The 17793-nt window shown below is 39.3% G+C and overlaps 1 protein-coding gene across 7 annotated transcripts in view; it reads left to right on the top strand.

Annotated features, from left to right (window-relative positions):
• Positions 1 to 17793, top strand: part of Cadps2 (calcium dependent secretion activator 2) — a 520741-nt gene that overhangs the window by 440773 nt on the left and 62175 nt on the right. For 4 of the 7 annotated variants that reach the window (XM_026788548.1, XM_026788546.1, XM_026788547.1 and 1 more), the window contains 2 exons: positions 11485 to 11626; positions 17322 to 17477. In XM_026788548.1, the coding sequence (XP_026644349.1) occupies positions 11485 to 11626; positions 17322 to 17477 (298 nt within the window). Of the gene's footprint in view, positions 1 to 11484; positions 11627 to 11744; positions 11865 to 17321; positions 17478 to 17793 lie in introns of all 7 variants that reach the window. The other 3 variants (XM_026788543.1, XM_026788544.1, XM_013353254.2) reach the window with 1 other exon arrangement.

The following is a 17793-nucleotide window of genomic DNA, read 5'->3' as shown; positions in this document are numbered from 1 at the left end:
CTAGCAGACAGAGGCTCTGGAAGCCTCCCATTTCTTGTTGCCTGTCTTCATTCACAGTCTGCTGACAAAATGGAGGGCTGTTAAAAAAAAAAAAAAAAAACCTTTATCTTTTACGTATAACAATAGGCACATGAATTATGTATTAGGTCAGGGGTAAGTAAGTATAGACATCTTTTTGAGACTGCTTCCTCCATTTGAACAAAAACACAAGGATAAGCGGGACTTGGGTTTATGAGGAACTGAGTTCAGGCCAAAACTGGCATGAGAAGCCAGCCATGGTGGTATGCCCTGTAATCCCAGTGTTAGAGACGTGGAAACGGGTATATCTGTGAACATCACTGGCTGACTGCCTAGCATAAGCTGCAAAATCCAGGCCAGTAAGTACCACTGTCTCAAAAAGCAATTCCTGAGGAAGGACACTGGAGTGGTCCCTGGCCTCCACCCTCATGTGCACATGAACAAATGTGCACATACACACAAAGAAGTGATTGTATTAATTATCTGTGTTGGTTAATGTTCACATTCAAATGGTAAAGATGATTAAGCATATAAGTTATATAAAATAACTTGGATTTTTCATATAGGAAAGTAAAATAGTATATAGATTCTTGAAAATTTTTCTTGAATACTTGCAAGTATATCAATGATTTAATATTGTTTTTATTTATTTTTCAAGTGCAAATGTCTGAAACATCAGAGTGAGAACCACAGCATTCTGTAATCTTCATTTTATTGTGTGTGTATATATGTGTGTGTGTGTGTGTGTGTGTGTGTGTGTGTGTGTGTGTGTGCGCCCAGGTATGTGTATGTACACCACAAGTATGCATGAGGCCACATAGGTCAGAAGAGGGCATCAGATCAGAGGGCATAGAATTGGAGTTACAGGCAGTTGTGGGACGTGAGAACCAAATATGCGTCCTTTGTAAGAACAATGAGGGCTTTTAACTGTTGAACCTTCTCTCAAGACCCAAGAAAACCACAAGATTTTAATTTGGGGGTAGATTCATAAATATCGAGTTCATGGGTTTTTTTTTTTATTCTACTCCTATTTAATGTTTTCTTAAAATAAACTTCAGTTTAGCATGTATAGTTCTATTTTGGGTTATTTTGCTGTGCAGTCATAGATCCACAGAGAAGTATTTATTAGAGACCTCTTTGGGGCCCGGTCAAAATTGAGGGTGCCTGTATCTTGGCTTGGATTTTGCAGTGATTAACAGATTTTAGAAAACATCAATTATTTCTGAGAAAAACAGCTCCTTCATGTAGTGAGGTAAATAAAAAGTTCCCCAGTGCCATAATTGCCTTTTGGTACGGGGAGATTGGTGCAGCCTAGGGAATTGAAGGAAGATGAACAATTTTCATCCCAAACTCACAAGTTTTGCTTCAAAAGCAAAGTCACTAAATAGTTCTCAGCAGTTGCTAAAACATTCTTTTTTTTTTTTCCTGGTTGTTACTATCACTTTTGATGATAATTAAGACAATTGTAAATAATCATGTGTTGGTTTTATTACGTTCCTTTGATAACTATTTGGTGAAATCTGCTTAAATATTTAGTGTCAACTTAAAGTGCCCTCAAATCATCCATTTTGAAATCCATGGGAAAACATTGTCTTTCCTTTAGTCTCCCTGAAAGGGAGATTTACATAACGGACATGCTGTTGCAGTTCTTACCATATTGACCCAATTAGAGTTATTGTCCAAATCCCAATTAATTACAACTTAAACTAGCCAGGAACACGAGCAGCAGAGAGCTCTGAGTGTTCAGTGTTGGGACGGGAGGTAATTTGCTGAATAAATGGTGATTCCTTTACAGATGATTGTATACGGGGGAGGTGTGTGCTGCTACTTACAGAGGATTTTAAATGATCATGGCGTATTACTAGTAAATGATTCATCTTATATTTGCTTTTCCAAAATTTAAAATGACTAAGACCATTCAAGATGAGATACCAGTTATTATTTGTACCTTATAGGTGAACCGCTTTTACTGTCCCCATAAGTTCCTTGCCATCATTTTGTATTGAATTTTTTTAGTCTTTTTTTATTATTTTATTTTATTACTTTAAAAAAACATACCAATCCAAATTCCCACTTCCTCCCTTCCTCTCACTCCCTCCACACAACCTCCACCCCACCCTCTTGTATTAAAATCTTTACGCTTGTTATTTAAAATGAACTGTCTTATCTTTTGGCCTGTGGAGGAGGGGATCCTAGGGAAGGACTCTTGGTTTTCCAGCTGAGGAAGCTGAGGCTGGTGAAGGCAGTGAGCCCGAGCGGGGGCCCTAGCACACAGGGAGTTAGGGACAGAAGGGGGGCTGTGGCCAGATCACTCTGTCACCAGCTCAGCTTCATTCCACAGTAACAAACCATGTTCTGAGGGCATTTATATAACAATATTATTTTTAAAGAATTCCTTGAGCTTTTAATTTTAACTTAGAAAATACTTTGGGGGCACCGGGTTATGCGGACAGAAGGGCGGTACCGGTTATCAAGTACAGAAAGGGTCAGGTAAAGGAGTGGATTATCTGAGCATACATGTTAGGAGCATCTGCGACAAGATTTCCAGGGGAAATTAATGGAGAAAGGGAGCGAAGACCTCACATTCAGTTTCTCTTTGCAAAAGGAGAAAAGATATTACGTCGGAGGTGTGTGACTTCCCTTGCAGCTAACAATGTCGAGAGCACCCTGGCGCTCTGAGAACACTTGGAGGTGAAGAGTGCTTTTCCTCAGGGGGAAGGGTACCAGCTGCGTCACGCTTTTAGCAACTGGCCCCAACCTCCCACCCTCATGGCCTCGCCGACTGATTCCCAGAGCAAGGCTGGTGAGGTAAACAAACTTGGGTTCCTTTCCTGGCCAAAAAAGGCCGAGCTTCGGCTTGCCTTCCAGGCGGTCTCCGTGCACCCCATCTGCTCCCTGGACTAGAGATAATGAGATAGGCAGTCACTTTCAGAGGGAGCCAGAGAAGCACATTTGGAAGAGAGGTGTATGAAAAGTGGAAGGGAAAACAAATGTCTTCCTAATGAAGCAATTACCACGATAGTTAAAAGATAGCTAAGTGACTCCCAGGCAACTACAGATAGAGTCTACCCTGCCATAGGCTTCTCCCCAATTGCCCCGTGGAGAACAGTCGCAGCAGTGACCGCTCCTGACCAATGAAAGGCATCCCCAAATGGCTCCGATCACTTCTTTCAGCTCTCCTGAAAGGCAGGCCCTTGCAGAGAGTCACCTTTTAATCTGTGGCTATGCTAGCAAGTGGCAAATGACCATTCTACTGGGAACCGATTCCCAAGCGAAAAAATACCACGGTGCTTCTTCCTTAATTAACAGCCTTTTCACATTGCTAGCACATTAAAGCCAGCCCGAAGAACACCCGTGCTTATGTAATCAATGTCACAGCGTCTCTGCCTTAAAGGAATAATAAATGTTCGGGCTCGGCGCTAAGTGAAAACCTGTTCCCCAAGACTTTCACCTCCATAAAGATGGGCTCATAAAAAAAAAAAAATCGAAAAAGGGAAAAATTGGAATTTGGTCTCGTGAGGATAAAAAGGCTAGTGTTAATAATTAACAGGGAGAGTGAAGAGGAGTCAAATTAGCCATAATAGAGCCCAGAGTGACTGGCAAAGTCACCTCTCATTATCAAAAAACTCATTAAGAAATGAAGAGGTGGAAATCCCGCTGGGCTATTCTCACACTCAGGCTGTATCAGAGATTATTTTTCAGATTTCTTTCAAATGAAGAACTGTTAGGTCACCATATTGTATATTAGGTTAATCTTCAAGCTTTGAAATATGAAGGACTGACACCTGCGTGTCATTCCACCCCCAGTGCTTAAATGAGCTGTGTGTCTGCAGTCCACGAAGTGGTGTTTATAGAGTTATCTGTATATACATACACAGGGAACAATGCAGAAAGGGTATAAATTCTACATTACACCTTGGTTGTGTGCCAGCAGTTTTAGGGATAGCTCCTCTCAAATGATGGGATGACCACCCAGTAGGAAAATGTATTGAACTCTAATCCCTAGAGATGATTGAATTTTAAATTATACGACAGAATTTATTCTCCTGAACAGAAAAAGGGAAGAGTTATAAAAAGCAGCAGACAATAGCATTTTCCATCCTTGGAATTCTGCAGGACAACTCCAGTTTCTATGTCTCACGTAGACATTTCTGAGTCCATTTCAATCCTCGTTTGCTCTACTTAGGACTTGCTTGCTTAAAGATAACAACAACCTGCTCTAACAGGTGCCTATGTCCATCACAGAAGATGTACAGGAACATTTATGAATTCTGCTTCTCAACCTCAAAAAACCCAGGCTTGACTAACAATGAGCCTGCTGCAGCCGAACACACTGGCTTCCACTACGGGAGAAGAAGGTATTATGGGACCTGACTGCAAACATCAGAAAGCTGTGGCACATGGAATAAAATCAGACTTTCACCCCTGGCTCTGATGTTAAAGAATCTCATAAAGTCAGCCCGAGGACTGCTGGAGATGAAGACATTGTGGTCCTGAGCTTTGTTTAAAAATTCCTACAGAGTTGTGCCTGAATAAAACTCATATAAAACAAAATATGTGGATAAAGTAAGAAATGATTCCTGTCTCTAAGAAGCATGAAAATTAGTGGTCAATAGGAACATTTCTATGTTACTAAATATAAAATAATAAATGGTTATAGCAGATAAACAACTCAGTCTCTGTTCTAGCCCCTGAAAGTTTTTTATTTATAGTTAGAAAATTACATTTGTTATATTGATTGTATCCATTCAATAGGTATATTTACCTTTCTTGCCCCCAAAGTAAGAAACACTGTAACATCTGAGCTTCAGTTCTCACCTCCCTTTAGATATATTATGTACATACATGTGTCTGTTTATAGTTAGCATATAAGTTAAATATTGGTAAACCATATAAAATTGCTTTTCAAAAATTTTAGCTGATTGAGGCTAGCAAAACTCAGTGAGTAAAGGCACTTTCAGCCAAGTCTAATGGCCTGAGTTCAATTCTCAGGACCCACTTGGTGGAAGAGAATTGATTCCAGCAAGTTATTCTTTTATTTACACACACACACACACACACACACACACACACACACACAGAGAGAGAGAGAGAGAGAGAGAGAGAGAGAGAGAGAGAGAGAGAGAGAAGAGAGCGCACTCTCTACACACAAAAGTAAGTAAATAAGTGTGTTAAAATGTAAGTGAATGGTTAAAGAAATCCATTGTGCTTCTACTTAAATTGAGTGGGAAGCTATCATAACTTCTATTAGAAACTGCATGCAGGAATCACATTTATTGAGTGAGCATTTAATATGCCAGGCTCTCGGCTGGGTGCCCGATGCTGCTGTCAGCCACAAGTCTCCTCCTGAAATGCCGACTCAGGTTTGCTGTGCTGCTTGTCTTTGTTCTGTGTATATGGAAACCTGAAGAGTGACTGTTAATTTTATACCTTAATCCATTGTCTAAGTCTTGCTGCATGTTGGTAGAATTTGTATCCCCTTGAATAACTATCTCATAGCAAAGTCTCTCGGTTTGTCTTGTGGTTGGTGGTGTTTACTTTGTGTTGTTATCCGTGAATTACACTTTTACTTATAAAATAACCAATTAGAATTTGAGGGAGAATAATCATTCTTACCAGTAATTCACTAATGCCAACTAATTGGAAGGCAGAGCAGCAACATAAAAGTAGATTATATAGTTCAAGAGAGAGCAGCATATGTTTACCCTGAAAACAATACATGAACACCTCATTTGCCTATTCATTTTACTCAGTAATCATTATCTCAGTAATTTTTATTAATTAGACCGTAAAGTATGTTGAAATATTGCTATTAAAAGCCTCTGTCAAGTACTTTTTATTTATTAATTATTGGAGACATTCAAACTAATTAGGCCCTCTGCATCCTGAGTTTTGCTTTATTTAGGCCTTTTTCTTCCTTTCCTGTTATTTTTACTAGTACTATAAGATATCATATCAGGCATGTTGCTTCATTCTCTAACAAGGTGATATTTCAGTACATGGAATTTGGGAAGAAATGGTTATTTTGGTCAGTTAGGTGCTGAACCTCCATTTAAGTAGCTGTAGCCATCTTTTTAAGATTCCAGGACAATTCATGGCTCCTCCACACCTGGAGTACAATGTCAGATATAATCTTGACACTGGGGGAGGTGCCTGAGTTGGGCCGCCATGAGTCTGAGACTAGTCTGGTCAACATCGCCGGTACTAGGCCAATACGCCAGGACCACGCAGCGAGAAAAAATGAGGAAGAAAGAAGCCTCCTTGGATGAAGCCAGGTTGAACACCTGCCCTTGCCAGTGCGTTGTTGCAATGGTACCTTGTAAAGCCATGGGTTAAACAGGTGACGGCAGCAAATCCTTACCACAGGAGGAGACTCCTGATGCCTCAGGCTACCTCTGAGAGGGGCTTCTGTCTGATGGAAGTTGGGTGAGAGCTGGCAGATGGGCAAGCAGGGACGAGCACACGGTGACTGACAGGTGTGAATTTCTGTAGCCCTGCTGTCCCACACTAGTGTGCTCTGCCTGTTTCTCCCCTGCCTCTCCTTCCCTTCCCGTCTTCCCTCATCTGTTTCACTGTGCCCTTCTTTCCCTTTCCCCCATCTCTCTCTGCTTTTATTTCTCTGTAATTACAAACTAACACTGTCAGGTTTTCTTGATTTTTTTTTTAAAATGGGGCTTTTAAAAAATCAAAAAGGAAGGCAAGAGATATATCGCATTGTTAAGAACAAGTACCTAGAACCTGAGTTCAGTCCCAGCCCTACCACCAAAAATTAAAGGCAAGTGTCAGCTGAAATTGGAGCAAACTTCTAGCCAAAATTTATTATTTGGTATAGAAATTCATAAGAAGTATAGGTAATCTTCATTTTCTCCAAGTCATGCATGAAATAATCACATTGCTAGTAGTAGTAACTGACCAAAAAAATTCTATTTGTGCCATATCCATTAAAATAAGAAGGCCTCTTATCAAGTAGAAATTTTAGCAGCCCGATCTATGGATCATAATAGAATTTATCATGGCGGTATTGTCTAATAACATATCTTATATAAAATGTGAAGAATATACAGGCCTCAATTGACTATATAGCTGTCATTTGATACGGTATTCCAAAAAAAGATATAGTAGCTGTTCTTGGGTCCAAAATATTCATTCATACATCAAACACCTAAACACTACTGTAAGCCAGGCCTCAGCTCAATATTGAGAAAACGTATGATCCTACCTCAAGGACTAGTGCTGACATAAGGAGGAAGGAGAGAGGGATAACTGTAAAGGGAGAAAAAGACATCAACTAACAGGGTTTAAACATGAAAACATGGAAAAGCCAATAACCAGTCAAGGAAGAGGGGGCAGAATAAAGTATTAGTAATGATATGAGAAGTTGAGTGACTCAAGAAAATCAAGTTTATGCCACAGGAAATATGGGCCACAAGCACCAGAAATTGACTGGAGAGGCCATGGTAGGGTGTCATTGAGAGCCCCATGCCTTGCTGAAGCTTTCAGGTTTGTTGGAGGGCCACATGCAAGGACTGTACTGTGGGGCTGGGGGACAGTTGTACTTTTTTGTAAACCCTCCTGCTTGACGCTGTGAGCAGATGAGCTGACCAAGGGAAAAATAGGAACCCAAAGGCCAATTAGGAAATGACTGCATGAGTCATTGCAGACGAGAATAACAGACTGAGTAGCAGCCACAGAGATAAGCAGAGGACCAATCAGGTGCAAAGACGTGGGGGCCAGAAGACACACAGGTCTTGTTTACCGACTGGATGTAGGGAGTGAAGAAAAGACTGTGACACTCAACTCAGCAATGCTGGTGTAGAGATGAGATTGGAAATCTCCACTTTGACTCTGGGGTGGGAACACAAAGATTGGGAAATGTAATGCTTTTATTCATTATATTTAATTTATTAATTCTCTTTCACACAGTGTTTTTGATCATATTCTTGTCCCTCCCCCATATCCTCCCAGATCTTCTGCATCTCCCTACCCACTCCAAGCTATTTCTTTTACCTAAAAAAACTAAATAAATAAAACAAAACATGACAAAATAACAGCAAAAAAGAAAATCAAAACATACAAGGTAACGAAGCCAGTACTTTCCAAATATAAAGACAACACTTGCTGGAAGGACCTGCGAGTCAACTTCCACTTAATCTTAAAATTATGGCAACATTTAATAACGTCATTGAAAAGAATTATTTTCGACTTCTGCCCTGTATTAAACTGTGAATTCACTGCCAAATCGCCTGATATCTCTGTAAAGTAGCTTTTGACTTGAAGAGTTGCAGGCTCATCTGTAATTGTCAGAATTGTTTACAGATCTTGGAATAGTAAAACGGTAACAGTGGTTAGCAGTATGCTCAAAAAGGAAAAGCTAGATGGAGTTCTTTCGTTGTTTCTTGTTTGTCTGTTTGTCAGTGCTGCGCCGTAAGAATAAAGTTTAGTAATACAGTCTCGGTGGACAGCCGTGTAAAACTGTCTGGTTTTAATAAAGATGATATTATCAGCCTACACATTTTCTTATAAAAGCAATTCACTATATTTATTGGTCTTAAAAATATTAATCCACTGATACTAGGTTGACAGATGGACAAGTAGACAGGCAATATTTTATAGTAACCTAAATAAAATAATTGTGATTTTTATGATACAGATTAACATGTGGCTTTGGTGTCAAATCCGGGTTCTATTGCCTAGTAACTGAATGACCTTAGGTATATTTTCTAATTGCTCTAAACTCTTTCTTTAAAATCTTCCTTTCTTCTTAGAGATTTTGGAACAGTTAAGTGACAAGAATGTACAATACAACTCAACACAGTGTTTGACACTCCAAAAATACTTATATAGAGGAGGAGGAGAGATCTTAAGCAAAGATGCAGTCAATAAGATTTCATTACATTTCTTAATTGTGCTGTCATAATGATTTTGATATTTCAGGTGAGAACATATTACCCTTAAAGCTTGGTATCTTTATTTAGGTGACATTTGGTGAAAGGGTAACTGAATTACACCTTGGACTGTGTTGTCTAGTTCTGTGCCTTGCATCTCTGGGAATAAATGAAACACCTTTTTTCTGTGTACTAATGAAAACATCATAAGATGATAAGTTTCTCAATAGCACATTTATCACTAAATACAATTTCTCTACTTGAATAAGAGACCTTTGCATACCAATAAACAAGAAAAGATTTTTTAGTGGTATGCCTGTATACCCACGGAGATCAGAGGTCCAAGTCGTGTGTATTCCTTAATTGTATTGCTAATACCTTATATTTTGGAGACAGTGTCTCCCAGTGAAGCTGGAGCTCCTGGATTCAACTAGATGGACAATCCAGGCAAGGCATGAGATACCCCTTTTCCTGCTTTCCAGCACTGAGTTTACAGGTGTGCATAACTGTGCCTAGCTTTTCCAAACTCAGGTCCTCCTTTGTAGATTTATTTGTTTGTTCATTTGATTTGTTTTTTTAACGACAAAGAAAAAACTAAGCCACATGAGAGAGAAAACAAAATCAGTATTGCACATTCTGGATCTATTCCACCCTCACAAGACCATTTCTCTCCACCCTTTGTCAAAATTATAAGCCACAGAAATACACTGAGAGCATCCCCTAAACATGTTATATTAGTGAATGGCATGTGCTTTGTCAAGGTCGTAAGACCGTCTGTTCATTTTTATATAAAGAAAATAACATGAGAAGATGTCATATTGGCCATAAGACCAGACTGCTGGAGTTTCTAGAGAGTAGAGTTGTTACGGCTCAACATGTGCAGATGTTCAAATCCAATGAAGTGAAGGAAACTGATAAGAGATTATTTTTTAACATCTTCCACTTCTGACACCTTCATCAAAGCTACCATCATCATCCCTTACCTGGAACTTGTCACTAGCCACCTCTTCTCTTTTCTTGATGACCTCCATGTGCCATACAATGACCAGAAAGACCAGGTCATTCCTTTACTGACAAGTGCCATTGTGCCCAGAAAACTCCCACAGTGTCCTAGAACCTAGCTTCCCCCCAAAACTAGTCTTCCCTTTCCTGACTGGTGTTCCTTATCTTTGTAGGACACCAGCTCAGTCCCCTTGAAGTTTTATGCTAGCTATTTCTTCCACCCAGTAAACCCCTCCCCACTACAGAGTTCCCATGGGAAACTTCTGATATTCGGATTAAATTTAAATCCTAGCTCATCTCTTCACATATGCCTCTCCTGACCAATGACTGCAAGTGTGTGTGAGTTTGTACATGTATGTGCATACATGCATGTGTGCATGTGTGTATTTCGAGAAAGGGTTTCTCTGTAGCTCTGGCTGTCCTGAAACTCACTCTGCAATTCAGACTGGCCTTGCACTCACAGAAATCAACCTGCCTCTGCTTCTCAAGTGCTGATGTGGTAACGATGTATTTTTAATGAGTATATTTTCAGTTTGAAGATATGAAGCATTCATAAATGTGCTTAGGATATATTTGAGAAAAGTTTACAATGTATACTAATACTAATCAAAATATTAAAATTCCTTCAATCTCAGTTAGCATTGCTTAGTACTTTCCTGCATAGTCTGTCCTTTCCAGGTGCAGCTTAGCCTCATCCTGTGGCCTGTTTTAATGAAATTGTGACCTTTGCATGGAAAACATCAATCTCCAGGAAGAGATAGGTACACCCTGCCCAATAGTCTTAACCAAGTAGAATAAAATGTAAGACTTCTACAGTCCCTCTACAAAGAGTGTTCCAAACCTTAATTCTTCAGACTAATGGGAAACTGAGAGATAAAACATGCTGTTTTTAAATACAGAGGTATCGGGAATGAACGTGTAGGTCAGTGGTAGAGCATTTACCTAATATACAAAAACCGTAGGTTCGACCCCCAAAACCACTAAAGACACAAAAAGTAATGAACTAATTTGAATACTCAGAAATAAATATCCAAGTACCTAAAAAAAACTCGTGAATCAGAATGGATATTCCTGGGGCCACAGCCATCCTCCCAGGGGAATGCAAAAGTATAGTTCTTAGATGTAATCAAGCTTACCTCACATCACTGAACAGGTTTAGCTTTTGCATCCGCGATACCACAACCTAGCAAGGGTATTCTGACTCTGCTTAATTGCTGCATTTACATGTGTCAGGACCTTCTGTGGAGGCAGCAGCTCCCTTGAATTTACAGTAAGTGGTCATGTGCCTATGTGTTAAATCTCTTAGGAAGTACAAACATACCACCTGCTTAGAACCTTTTACAGAAATAGAATCTATTTTTGTTTTGACAAGCATCTATGTAAGGCTAATTATAATTCTGAGATAATTTCCATGATATAATATTCAATATAATGAACAAAATCCATTATCATCTATCTGTATTCTGTCAATTTTCCCCTGTGAGACTCTTTAAGAAAATTGAAATTCCACTTATTTTTTTTTTCCTGAGTATCTGATATTATCTCTCTGACAAATACTGTTTCTTCTTGCTTCTTTCAGCACTTTTGTGTAATGGAAAATTTCACAAACATTTGCAAGAGATCTTTGTGCCCTTGGTTGTCCGCTACGTGGACCTGATGGAGTCTGCCATCGCCCAGTCAATCCACAGAGGTTTTGAGCAGGAGACATGGCAGCCTGTCAAGTAGGTATTCCGGTGTCCATAGCTCACCGGTCCTGCTCTTGACCTTATGACTTTACCTACAGCCGTCTGTGGTTATTGCTTATGGTGCCCCCTTCCCACGTTGTTTGTTTCTTTACAGGAATATCGCCAACAGTCTTCCCAATGTAGCTCTTCCAAAAGTTCCAAGTCTGCCTCTTAATCTTCCACAGATTCCTAGCTTTTCTACTCCTCCGTGGATGGCTTCTTTATATGAGTCCACGTGTGTATCCCTCACTTACTTCCTGGTGTTGTGTTAGCTAGTGCATGGCCTGGGCTGTCTTCCGTGCAGATGTGTTCAGAGTGCATGGCATTGATCACTGTTGGTTGAGGAGTATTGTCTTTGGCTTTATGCGTTTGAGTGTTTTAAGTTATTAAGCTGACCGTAGCATATTGATGATAAGTGATAGAGGTTGAAAGAAAGAAAGCACACTGGTTTTATGTTGTTCGTGTCTATTCTGTGTGGCAGATTCATTTTTTTTTAAATCCCAGGTTGTAGAATCTCTCCTAAGTAGTCCAACCCTGAATTTCCTATGTTGATAATTATGGTAAATCCAAGGATGCTTGCGTTCAGCTTTCTTACTGCCCACATCCTTGACTTTGTACATGAAGAAAACCATCAAAAAAGGGTTTCAATTGCATCATATTGAGTTGTTTTTATCTTAATGTTAACAACAAAGAAGCCGAATTAGACCTTGCAGGGAAATAAGTGCTCCCAATACCAGGATGTTCTTCTGCCATTTCTCTCCTGATTAAATTGAAAAACTTGCAATTTTAAGGTATTTTTGATACCTTTAAAAGCCACATTTATTTACTTCACCCTGTGGCGAACCTACCTACTACAGACTAAGAGTTATTATGGGAAAGGGCTCTAAAACTGAATAGGTCTCACATTAAACCTTAACTTGTGAATCGTAAATCTTTCTTAGCCTCATTTTCCTTGGTTTGAAAATGGTTGATTCCTAATTTATAGATAGTTTGGTGGGGGAAAAGCAGGAACACTGTATAAAAGTGTCTGGCACATACTAAGCTTTTTATAAATAATTACTGCTATTGGAACATGCTAGATGTCCAAGAAATGGTAATTACTTCTCTGTATTATTATCCCATCGTTATTATTTACAGTTTTCCTCTTTTGGAAAGTCAGAGCCTTATAGCAATCTAATGAAGTTACATACTTAGTTTACAGTTGGAAAAAGTCAGTAAATCTTTTGCCCATGATCTCATACTAATTCAGTTAGCACAACTATAAGACAAAAATCACAGAGAATTTATCCATGTGTTCAGAATTTGCTGTGTTCTAGATACAGTGCCAAGTTCTTTATCTCATTTTATCATTATAACAACTGTGTAAGGTAAGTGTCACTATCTCCATTTCACAGTTTAAAAACTGTCATTCCCGAGTAAATTAACCAAGAGAAAAAAAGCTATCATTGATAGACAGATTGTAAATGATAGGCAAAAATTTGAACCCACACTCGTTGGCCCTCCAAACCCTTCACACGCTTCACTTTTTATTCTGCTTCAACAGAACAGACTGCTCAAAAACTTAACTAATTCTCTGTACCCACCACCCACCATCAAATCTATTCGATCTTGTATATATCCAATCAGGAAAACAAAGAGAAAGAGACCAAAAAAGAGAGCAATAGCCTGTAAAAAAGCTTGGTAGCATTCTCCCAAGTTAAACACCATTATAGGCTGAAAACACGACGAGGTTATAGCCCTACGTGTCAATCATTTTCTTAGAGTTAGTTGCTTTGTGCCCTTGGACTATATAGCGTGATTTTTGTGTATGCTCAGACATTACCTTTGCAGGATAAGAGCCTTTCTAAATTTATGATTTTGATCTCTCTGCTGGTGTATAATTTTACTTTTCCTCCTCCTTCTCCATCTACATATTTACTAGCACAGTGTTGTGGACATTATCCTGTATCATTTAGTTTCTTATTACTATTCTGTTAGCTTGGAGGTGTATGGGAAACCTGAGCCCTTTCTTTTGTTGTTGTTCAAACCCTTAACAAAGTGACATACATATTAAGCCAGGAATCGTGGCTAATGATGCCTTCATTGTCCTAGGCAAATACAAAATGTAAAAAGTTGATCTTCATGATATTTACCAAGATTATTAGGTTCTTTGTTGTCATAGTGACCGTGGTTATTCATAATGTTATGATGTTATTGCAGTTCTCGTTTTACATTGGAGCATGTTTATTGTATAAAATAATGAGTTTCATTCTGAAAGTCTTACACATATGGATCATAATTTACTCTGATACATCGTGGCCTACGCTTCCTGTCCCCTCCTCTTCCAGCGGTCCCCGTTCTGTTCCCAAATAGTTTCCTACTTCTACTTTCAGGTCTTTTTGTTCTTTTGAAGTCTAAGTCCAGAGTATTGGCAACACCATGTAACACTTGTCTTTCTGAGCCTGGCATTTTTATATTCATTTTCCTACTGTGTAAATCAGTTCTTCTTGATGTTTTGTTATAAAACATTGAGGAATAAGAAATATTTCCATTTTGGGTTAAAATTAAAGAATTTACTACCAGTAGAATGAAAAAGTGCTTTGAGCAACTCAACTAAGGTGATAGATCACTAGGAGAACAAGCTCCTATGTAGGCCCTAGGTTTGATCCCAAGTTGACGAAGGTGATAGATCAGTAAGAGAACAAGCCTCTAATGTAGGCCCTAGGTTTGACCCCAACATCAATAAATAAATAAATAAATAAACAAACAACAAATAAAAAGGTGGCTTTGACAAAGTTGCCCTGGGCTGGCATTACAGCCTCTGGCTGATGTGTAGCAGCCATCAATACCTGCCATCATTGGTAGATTCTTGGGCATAGAAGCAGAGATGATGCCAGTGCCTCTTGGGACAGGGATAGGGCATACAACACAGACCCACAGCAACCTCTGACCTTGCACAGAATAGTATATGGCTTGCCAATCTTTTCCCCCAAGTAGCCTCTCCACACAGGAATGATGGAAAGCTTGATCAAGGTGATGCCCCTCAGATGGCAGTGGCTACCTCATTGGAGTATTTAACACTAAGACCAACATGTCCATTATAGTCCTCAATAGTGACAAAAGCCTTGAACCTGGTCCTCTGTGGCCTGAGTCTGCTTCTGCACTGGTATGATCCTTAGAACCTCATCCTTCGGGGATGTTCCTAGGAAAAATTCAATGTGGTGGTTCAGCTTGGTGATGGGATCCACTCCTTGTCTTCATCTTTACCTCCATGAGCCTAACAGCATTGACCATGACCACAGCCTCTACAATGACTAGGAATCCTCGACAGAAGCTGCTGTACCCTCCTAATCCTGGGTCCCAGGTCCAGCTGCACCAGCATCATCTGCCATTTGATGCTTTCCCAGAGAAGAAGGCTCCCAACGTTTTTTAAAAAAGAAAGATCCAGATGATCCCTGCCTATCTCTCTCTCTCTAGATAGAGTCATTATTTGGGAAGGGGTGGCAGTACAGATGATTATCATTAGCCCTGCAGATAAATGTCACTGAGCTAAATTTCAACTGGCTTAGAGAATTTATCAGCATCCATTATTCACATTTGAGTTCTTTAATCTGTAAGTAATATTTTTAGGACTAGGTCACTGATTAGAAATAATCTTAAATGCAAAGTCTCTGAATAAATTGCAGGTTATCTGGACCAAATCCAGAGAAAACCTATTTATATTTTTTCATCTATTCAATTATAACAGACACTTATTAGACCAATTAAATCTCCAGTTAAACACATTGATTGTCTCTAATTTTAACATAGCATTAAGCAGAAGAAAACCACGGTCATTTCTTTATCAAGTAGAATTCACATTTTGTGTAAAAAAATTAATAGATTTATCTTGGCTATGAGATCTTGTTTTGTTTTGATGATAATTTTTGTTGGTGGTGTATTGCAAAAGCATGCACATTTCCAAAGTTACAGTCCTCCAAAATTTATTAGCCAGCGTTGCCTCTTGCCAAGTACCTCCAATTAAAGCACAGCTCTTCTAACTATACCCACTGGATACATGAGGGGAGATTGCCTACCCTGTTGTTCTTCTCATGTCTTTCTTGTCCATGGGATCCTTGTGAAGAGGGCATTGTCTTACACATTCTTCACGGCAGTGTTGGTGCAGCCTTGTCAGGTCTTTACTGATGCTGCATGCGGCACACATTAAGGTGCAGAGACAATCCGTCAGGAAAATTCGGCGTGCGCTATTCAGTTTTGTCATGATTGGTCCCCTGAGAACTTCACTCCGAAGACGACTTGGCTAGACCAGGAGATCCTGAGAAATTCCTGGCAGAACAGATAGAGATAGCAACTTAAATTGGAGCTAGAGCTGAGACACTGAGGCCAAGGTGCAGGGCAGAAACCAAGCTTTTAATTAGCCAGGGCAAGGGTGACTTTTCTAAAGCTCGCTAATTGAGTTATCTTTAGCTAAACATTGTGGTCGTTTAAAATAATTTGTTTTAAAGTCTCCAGTGTGCCCTTGTAAGAAATGGGTTTTATTTCTTGCATTTTGTTTTATAAAGTAAGAATATAAATTTAGTGTAATAAATGTGAAGCAGTTATTAGGACACTGAGAACAAATAAATCAGACCCTTTTTTTATTTTTATTTCTGCTTTGGTCTGATTTCACGATTGAGTCTCAATATGTTCTAATGTAGGAGTATTTTACTTTCAAACATCTGTCATCCTATCAACTGGATACTTGGCTCATGGAAAGTAGTGATGGTATCACTTGCTCAAATAACATACAAACTTTGCTGCAGATTACCTTCATACATGGTGTGAAAATACCATTTTCTAGAGTAGTTTTCTCACTCTAGTGAATGCTGGCTAAGTCATGCATAAAGACTGGAAATGCATGATTTTGCTCCAACTTCAGAGCACCTCAAATACCACTTCTGTGTTAGACCATTTCTGTAATGTTAGATTTTAGTCATAAGGTAGAAGCAGCATAAAGCAGTTCAAACTTAAAGCAAAGGTTTTCCTTCCTACCTAACCTCTTATTTTCTGTGTGCTCTGTTCTTGTAGATAGAAGCCACAGTGACGACAGAGGTGTAGGTACATGGATGGCAGTAAGGTATTAATAGGTGTGAGCACTCAAGTTTTGTTGCACAAAACACTTTTCCAAATCTAGAAGTGAAGATAATTTTATGTATTCATCATTATCTTAGAAATTGGTAAAGAATGCTTAAAATATCTGTCCTATGCACAGCTTGATTTCTATTTTGTTTTGTTTTGTTGAGACAGGGTTTCTCTGTGTAACAATCCTAGCTCTCCTGGAACTAGCTCTTGTAGACCAGGCTGGCCTCAAACTCCCAGAGATTCATCTGCCTCTGCCTCTGTCTCCTAAAGGCTTGTACCCCCACTGCCCGGCTACACAGCTTGATATCTTATTGTTTGTCTTTGTACCCAGTTTTGTACCCAGTTTTGTCCCCTTTGCAAAAACTCACTACTGCATCTATTTCTCTCATGTTCTTTTTGCCTTACCCCGTTAAGAAGTTGAAAGGAGGACTTAGAACACCAACCCAAGAGAAGCCTGGCTCATGAGAGATTGTATGTGGTCTATTCTTCTCTGATGGCAATAGCACAGGAAGGAAAATCAGCAGATGGGTGGTCCATGTTGTTGTTAATGCTGCAAGTTCATAGTGCTCTTCGTTCTTCCTCTTTCTTCTAGCAATGGCTCAGCAACATCTGAAGACCTGTTCTGGAAACTTGATGCCCTGCAAATGTTTGTCTATGACCTGCATTGGCCAGAACAAGAATTTGCCCACCACTTAGAGCAGAGACTTAAACTTATGGCCAGTGATATGATAGAGGCCTGTGTCAAAAGGTAGATGTGTGTTTCAAGTTGCTGCTTGGTATGCTAGCACCCATCATGCCACAGTTTACCAAATACCCGTTATTAATTACCACAGGGAAGAAATGAGTGTGAACCACTGTTTCAAAATGTCCTGGATATTGCATTCTCTGACAATAGGGTATTTTTTTTTTTGACAATAGGGTATTAATAGGTGTGAGCATACAAGTTTTCTTGCATAAAATACTTTTCCAAATCTGGAAGAGAAGATAATTTTATAATATTTTTAAGATAATTTTAAGGCATTTTTCTTAATTCTGAGAACCCATGTCATTGATGAACTCAGTCT

Source organism: Microtus ochrogaster, unplaced genomic scaffold, assembly GCF_000317375.1.
Source record: "Microtus ochrogaster isolate Prairie Vole_2 unplaced genomic scaffold, MicOch1.0 UNK4, whole genome shotgun sequence".
In the NCBI taxonomy this organism is placed as follows: Eukaryota; Metazoa; Chordata; class Mammalia; order Rodentia; family Cricetidae; genus Microtus; species Microtus ochrogaster.
Note: the sequence above shows the minus strand (reverse complement) of the source record. Positions and strands in the feature narration are given on the sequence as shown.